General features: G+C 49.3%; 2 protein-coding genes across 2 annotated transcripts; both read right to left on the bottom strand.

The window, feature by feature from the left end:
* Positions 1–401: 401 nt before the first annotated feature.
* Positions 402–4,160, bottom strand: LOC135395854 (uncharacterized). The gene has a single exon (XM_064626942.1). It carries the CDS (start codon positions 4,158–4,160, stop codon positions 402–404), a length of 3,759 nt encoding a protein of 1,252 aa, XP_064483012.1.
* An 83-nt stretch (positions 4,161–4,243) lies between these two features.
* Positions 4,244–5,555, bottom strand: LOC135395853 (uncharacterized). Its single transcript, XM_064626941.1, has 2 exons — positions 5,286–5,555; positions 4,244–5,191 (listed from the first exon to the last, which is right to left on the bottom strand). Exons 1-2 carry the CDS (start codon positions 5,553–5,555, stop codon positions 4,244–4,246), a joined length of 1,218 nt encoding a protein of 405 aa, XP_064483011.1.
* Between the last annotated feature and the right edge of the window lie 1,902 nt (positions 5,556–7,457).

Below are 7,457 nucleotides of genomic sequence, written 5' to 3'. Positions count from 1 at the left end.
TGCCAGACCTAGGCCAGCCCAACAGGAGGAGAAAAGCTAACAGCGATGAACTCCCAGAAAGCTTTTACTAAACTCATACGTACGTCCGTACATGAGCAAAGCTAGGTACAAGTGAAAAAAGAAAACCCAAGTTGTCCCACGCGCATCACCATGTCGATTACCACCTCGTCGTCTTCATCTACATTTTCAACATCCTCCCCCGCCGAATGACTGCAGTCATTCGGCGGGGGAGGCTCCAGGGGATACAGTAGCTGCACTGGCCGCCTTGTGATGTTCCCAGTTGGCAACTTGATGGTACAAGCTCGCACCTTGTCGTCTCGCCCTTTGTGGAGGGTCACTATTCGCACAGTCTTCCACAGGTTACGTGGTGTCCTTTCCTCGTGAAGAAGAGCCAGGTCTCCCTACTTCAATGTGTGGTACCCCACCGGCTTGGAGATGTGGGCGGACCTCAGGTGAAGAAGATAATCCGTGCGCCATCGTTTCCAGAAATGGTCTGATACTCTCTGCCGATATCGCCATCGGCGGGAAAGATCTGTCACTGTCGACCGCGGCGGTGCTTGATCTTGACCGTTTGGAAGTGCGACCAATCGTCGGCCAATCAACAAATGAGCAGGCGTCAACGCAGCTGGTTCATCCGGCGATGCATGTAAATATGTGAGAGGTCTTGAATTTATCGAAGCCTCGGCGTCTTGTAAAACGGTCATCATTTCCTCGAAGGTTAAGGACTGTCGCCCAAGGACTTTTCGGAGAGATTGCTTCATGGTGCGGACCAATCTCTCCCACCATCCACCCCACCACGCTGCCTTCTCGGCTATGAACCTCCACTTTATTCTATGATTGGCGAAATAGTCCTGCACTTCATTCTTCCGGACGTTGCTTTGGAGCTGTTGAATCTCACGAGACGTTTTTTTGAAGGTGAGTGCGTTGTCCGAGTACACTGTAGTGGGAAGTCCTCGATGGGCGATAAAACGACGGATCGCCAAAAGAAATGACCTCGCAGTGAGATCCGAGACAAGTTCCAGATGCACTGCCCGCGTGGTAGCGCACGTAAAAAGAGCAATGTATGACTTCGATGTTCCACTTCCGGAGCGCACCATTACTGGGCCCGCGAAATCCACTCCCACTACCTCGAACGGTTGGTTTCGAACAACCCTCTCAGGTGGCAATGGGGCGGTCGGAGCTGAAGCCGCCTGCAGGCGATGACGTGAGCAGGTGGCACATCGAAATATAATTTTCTTTGTTATTTGTCTGCCCTGTGGAATCCACCAGCGCCCTCGTATGTCGTTTAATGTATCCTGTAGTCCACCATGCAGGGTCCTCCTGTGACCTTGATCGACGACCAACTTCATGAAGTGATGTTCGCGTGGAAGAATGACATGGCATTTCACGTCCTCTGCTTCTGAACCGTACTGTAGCCGTGTCTGCAAACGAATAATCCCGCTGTCATCGAGGTAGGGTCGCAGCGCGGCGAGTTTGGATTCCGGTGCTACCGTCTGATCCGTCTGAAGCTGAGCAATTTCTTCCGCATAGTGTTCCGCTTGGGCCTGCTGCACCCAGAATTTCTCCGCTCTTTTCATTTCTTCATCAACCAAACAACTGGATTGTCGGTCTTCCGGCTTCCGCATGTTGTTCAGAAAACGAAGGACCCACGCAGTAACTCTTATCAGTCGTTGATAAGTGCTGTACTTGGCTGTATCAATTGGCGGTGGACCTGACGAAACCGAAGTGTGTAAGATGTTTGCTTTCCGGTTCCTTTCGTCATCTGCTCTGGTGTCCCACTCGAGGTCGTCGTCTGGCCAGCTTGATGGCTCGAGGAGTAACCAATCGGGTCCGTGCCACCAGACGTTGCTGCGAATTAGTGTTTCTGCCGTTACACCTCTGGTTAGATAATCTGCGGGGTTCTCTGTTCCAGGACAATGCTTCCATCTCCGTCGATCAGTCTTTTGTTGAATTTCGTCGACACGGTTGCTTACGAACTGTTTCCATTCTGTAGGCGGTCTTCTGATCCTCCAGAGGGCAATCATCGAGTCGGACCACATAAAGGCCTCAAATTCAATGCCGATGAAAATTCTTTTCAAGTAGTGCATCATTCTTGAGCCGATTAACGCCGCCATCAGCTCTAGACGTGGCAGAGTCAGCTGCTTAAGCGGTGCTACTCGTGTCTTCGCGAGAACAAATGTAGCAGTCGTCGATCCGTCTTCGTTCTGCCTTCGGAGGTACGCTATAGCACCGTAACCCTTCGGGCTGGCGTCGCAGAAGATATGGAGTTGAGGGTTTCTGCAACCACTGGGGAACATACAGCGATCCACGATGACCTCAGCCAGTTCCGGTAGTTCCCTGCACCATTGACTCCACTGGTCCTGCTTGTCTCTTGGCATCTCCGCATCCCAGCAAACCTCCTCAACCCACAAGGCCTGAAAAATCATTCTTGCTCGAACCGTGAAAGGGTGTAGAAAGCCAAGAGGGTCGTAAATCCTAGCCGATGCTTGGAGTACGTTTCGCTTGGTGCCTGCAACATGCACCGATTTAACAATTGAGCCCAAGCTGCACGCAAGTGTGTCGTTCCTTTTGTCCCAAACAACTCCAAGCACTTTTGTAACTGGATTGTTGTTCGTACTGCTCTCCTCTTCATGTCTGAAAACGCCTTCAAGCGCTGAACAGTTGGACGTCCATTTCCGCAGACGCATGTGGGCCGTTTTCATGACCTCGTTGGCGGCGTTGTAAAGCTTCACTGCTGACTCCAAGTCTTGTGCTCCAGTCACCAAGTCGTCCACGTAGAATGAAGACGCCAAGACGTCTGCAGTGTCCTTTAAGTCGCCGGTGACTTTACGAAAATGATGCTCCAGAGTCTCTGCTAGCTGGAACGGACTGGCCGATGACCCAAAAGGCACCCGCCGCATGCGCCATTCCACCATTTTGGCGCTGTATGTAATGGTTTGTCGAAGTGGCACCTGATCAAACCACAAAAAACGTAACGCATCTCTGTCGCGTTCGTCCACACTGATTTGCAGAAACGCTTTTTCGATGTCTGCAGTGATTCCAATCGGATGCGTTCTGAAACGGAGTAGCGTATCTAACAAGTCAGGTTGAACCTTCGGCCCTTTTTCCAAGTGATCGTTGAGCGATGTGCAGTTGCCAGAATGCGATGAAGCATCGAACACCACCCGCATTTTCGTAGTCGTAGACTCGGGATGGATGACCTCACGATGAGGCATGTAGTAGATGCGTTCAGGTGTCTTTGCCTCTGAGATAGGTACTGGTTCCGCGTGGTCGTTCAACAAATACGCGCGAATGTTCTTGTCGTATTCTCTTACCAAGGCGTCGTTCACGGCGAGCCGTTTCACCAATCGATTCAGTCTCCTTTCTGCGACAGCACGGTTATCGTGCAGTGGGACGTCGACGTTCTTCCATGGGAGGCGCACCTCATAACTGTCGTTTGCCATCTTTACAGTGCGCTGGAACTCTGCTAGCACGTTACTCGTCAATAGCGTCGGTGGGGCGCCTTCGTTGATGCCTGCATTTTCGATTTCCCACATCTGCCTTATTTCTTCATCTTGCAGAAGCACGCAGTTCACGTTTGTTCTCAGCACGCATATGAGGCTGTCTGCTTGTTGCGCGACGAGAGCTTTCACTTGGCTTGGGCCTTGGAACGTCCATCCCAATATCGTTTCGATGGCAACGAGCTCTTCCTGCTTCCCGTAGCGGCGAATTTCGCCGGAGATCAGCTTCCAAACTTGATCGGATCCAATAAGCAGACTGATGCCATTTAGTTGCCGCATACCAGGAAAAGCCACAACATCGGCGATTAGTTCACCACAGTCCTGAAGTGCAAGTACGTGTTCGTTGTCCACCGGCGATTCCTGGATATCTCTGCATATCACTGGTATGACGATGGCTGCTAGCTTGACGTCTTCGTGGGTGTACTGGCTTCGCACAGTCACTTCCACAACGCTTTGTTTTGCGGGCCGACACTCCGAGTCTGAGGCGAACGTGTTAATTCCGATCCAAACTTGGGCTACCTCCTTCAAACCGAGCTCCCTTGCTAGATCTTCCCGGATGAACGTTCGTGAACTTCCACTGTCAACTATCCCTCTGATATACTGGCACCTGGTACCCGACACAGTCCAGGCACGAAACGTTTGGAGGAGCACAGTGCTCATACTGGTCGCGGAAGACATCAGGACTGAAGTTTCTGTCGTTTCGATGGAGTTTTTGTCTTGAGTTTCCTTAGCGTGCGCGGCCGTCAGTTGTGGTCGCACATTGTGGCAACGTGTCTTCCTCTGCATTTTGAGCACCTTCCCTTGTAACGGCATTCCTTTGAATTGTGGAACGCCTTCGTGCACCGAAAACAGCGCCTGTACTTGGCCAACGTCGTCTTTTTGTCTTCCTGCGACATGTCTGCGTTGCAGTTCTCAGTGGCGTGAGACTTCGCCTTGCAAAAGAGGCAGTTCGTCGGGACACTTTGGTTGTGCAACGCGAAAGCCGAGGGTGCACTGGCATGACCTTCTGCTCCAGTCTTCCGTTGGCCGGACGGTTTCTGATCCTGGCGGTCGCAAAGTCCACTCCTTTCTCTGCTTTCAACTTCCGCCTTCAGGAAAGCCAACACCTTCTTCAGTTCTGCGGAAGCTGTGGAGGCAGCGCCTTCATCTTGTAACGTGGCGACTTCGTGTTCTGCTGGTGTTGCGGCGTCTCTCTGTATGCTCCGGAGGTTCAAACGATGGTACTCGAGCACTATGTCGGACGGTATTGCGGCCAGTAGGATTTGCGTCATCATCGAAGAGTAAGTCACTGTTGGTATGCCTAAAGAGCGTAAACCGCATATGTTCGTCTGCACGTAGTCGTGGAGTTTTCGCAAACCGCACGTGTCCGTTGAAGACTTAACATGTGGAAGCGTTCTAAGCTTCCCTAGGTACTGTTCCTCAAGCCTTCGCCGGTCTCCGAACCGTTGAGTGAGCAAAGCGATAGCGTCGTCGTACGCCGCTTCGGTCGTCTGCAGTCCTGATATGGCTGCCTCCGCTGTTCCGAGCAACAACGATCGAAGGTAATGGAATTTATCCGACTTGGTTAAATTCCTGTTGTCGTGCACGTTGGCCTTGAACTGATCCCTGAACGGCTGCCATTCTGTAAACTCTCCGCGGAACTTCCTCAGTTGAAGGCGTTGCAGCCTGACTCCGGTACTACGGTCAGGGATCTGTGGAGTCGGAGAACTTGCTTGTAGTTGTGACTGCTGGTGTAGGCGTCGATGTAGTCGGTGGCAGTCGTTCGAAGGTGAGTCGTAGCCTTGCGATGCACTCTGTTATCCTTTCTTCATACTGCAGAACAGAGTCGTATTCACTTCTGAACGCTTCAGGAGCGATGCTGTCCTCCACTTCCCGATCCAAAACGTAAAGCTGCTTGCTGCATGTCGTGAGCTTCTCTAGTAGGGCGGTGGTATTCTCTGCTGTGGCACTCTGGTCCTGAAGCGCAGCGGTAGCTTCGTTAATAGTCTTCGTTGCTTGCGTTCTTCTCGCTGTCCGCTTGGCCTGAAGCTTCTCTGGAACGTTGCTGTTAGGCATGGCGAAGGGTTCGAACGTCGTTGCAGCTGCCGTCTTGCTCCCGGGTTTCGGCACCAAATGTTGTACGGTAAACTTTGAACCGGCAATGGAGCAACTGCCAGACCTAGGCCAGCCCAACAGGAGGAGAAAAGCTAACAGCGATGAACTCCCAGAAAGCTTTTACTAAACTCATACGTACGTCCGTACATGAGCAAAGCTAGGCACAAGTGAAAAAAGAAAACCCAAGTTGTCCCACGCGCATCACCATGTCGATTACCACCTCGTCGTCTTCATCTACATTTTCAACAATGTTGCACTGATCTGTGCCCCTCTGTTGGTGAGGACATGAAGGCAGGCACAGGCAGTTTACACGGGTACTCATGATATACTCAGGTTCAAAATTAATTTTTGGAATCCACAGTACAATGCGAAATGCAAACAATAAAGCTCATATGTTCCAGTTTATTAATCAATTATAAATTGCACTTTTTGCAATTATTTAAATTGCAATTTTTTACCCGTTAAATTGGACTCACAATCTGTAGGAATGCACACTAACTTGTTTGGCCAGGAGATGCAGTTACATAACCATTTGTACCAAATCAATAGTGTTAGTTTTTGAGTAGCTGAGCCCAATTTCTCCCCGAATTGAGCATTTAGCGTATTGAAAGTTTTTCCACCAGAATTCGTATAAATTTAGAGCACAGGTTTATTTACCAGATTTTTGCCCCTGAATTTAGAAAAAAAAATTCGCGAAAACTTCAGGCTAGTATGTATACAACTCCTGACGTACAATAAAGGCCCTAATGTCTTGTATCTCTCACATACGGACACTTCCGTTTTGCGAACTAAACTGTTGCTCCCACGAGCGTCGGCACTAGGGAGGTTTCTGTGCCTCTACAACATGATTGGCGAACAAGATTCATAATACCTTACTGTCCACAACAGAACGCAACAGGTGTGATGACATAAGGGGAGGCATGACAACCGGTGTAGGTTCTGAAATGGACCAAGGCACAATATAAGTGATAGAATGCGTTGTGTCCACTTGTCCTTTCTTTGTATATCTGAAATTCGCTGATTGTGCTGTGTAGCAAAACAAATAGATAAAATAAGTACCAGTTAACACAGTCGGTTGATGAGCCTCTTCCACCAAAGGTGCCCTCCCTACAAAGAAGAAACATGATATTTCTGAAATGAAAATTACCTAATTAACTTATAATTCAGCAAAGCTGCATTTAGGTCAACTCTTGAGCAAGCAGTACTAAAGAATAAAAAAGAGAACACACCATAAACATAGACTTCTACGTCTACATTATTTTTGTGTAGTCTTGTGCGGAAATTTCCTCTTGTGCCAGGTTTTCCGGTCAAACAGTTTTATTTAGTGACATGCTCGTTCCCTGTGCAGCATCTCTCTGTTCAACCTCTGCAAGGCAAACATTCATGTGTAAATAAGGGCAGAGAAAACCGAGACGAGGTGGCAGCCCTCGACCTTATTACGTCCCTAATAATGACTTTTCGCTAACATCCAATAATAAACGCCCCCCCCCCCCCTACTGCAGTAACCATAAGGGATACATGCCTCCGCAAAGAATGTATACTGTACTCACCAATTTTGTCCCGCAATGACAGTGTCAGGCACCTGTTCTTCTCTTAAGCTTCACGCTGCTTCATCAGGGTTGTAATCCATCCATCCATCGAGCAGCCTCTGTGGTACGACATTTTCATCAGATATGGTACATCCAGACTCTGAAGCGTCCCGTGGGGTCGTTTTCAAATATTCCTAGATGTGGTTGATAATTGCGTCACGTGATATGCAAATATTGTTCTTAATAGGAACTCATATCAACACTCATAATTAAAATGTTACAGACATTGAGTAGTTGTTCACCTTATTTGCTGAATGCTTTCACATATACTGTG

The sequence above is a fragment of the Ornithodoros turicata genome, chromosome 5, assembly GCF_037126465.1.
Source record: "Ornithodoros turicata isolate Travis chromosome 5, ASM3712646v1, whole genome shotgun sequence".
Classification (NCBI taxonomy): Eukaryota; Metazoa; Arthropoda; class Arachnida; order Ixodida; family Argasidae; genus Ornithodoros; species Ornithodoros turicata.
This window is presented reverse-complemented; position numbering and strand designations above follow the sequence as displayed.

Coding starts and splice junctions, on each gene's coding strand:
- LOC135395854 (XM_064626942.1), bottom strand. CDS start 4,160: ATGAGCACTGTGCTCCTCCAAACGTTTCGTGCCTGGACTGTGTCGGGT.
- LOC135395853 (XM_064626941.1), bottom strand. CDS start 5,555: ATGCCTAACAGCAACGTTCCAGAGAAGCTTCAGGCCAAGCGGACAGCG. Junction 5,192..5,285: donor AAAGGATAACAGAGTGCATC/GCAAGGCTACGA, acceptor CCGACTCCACAG/ATCCCTGACCGTAGTACCGG.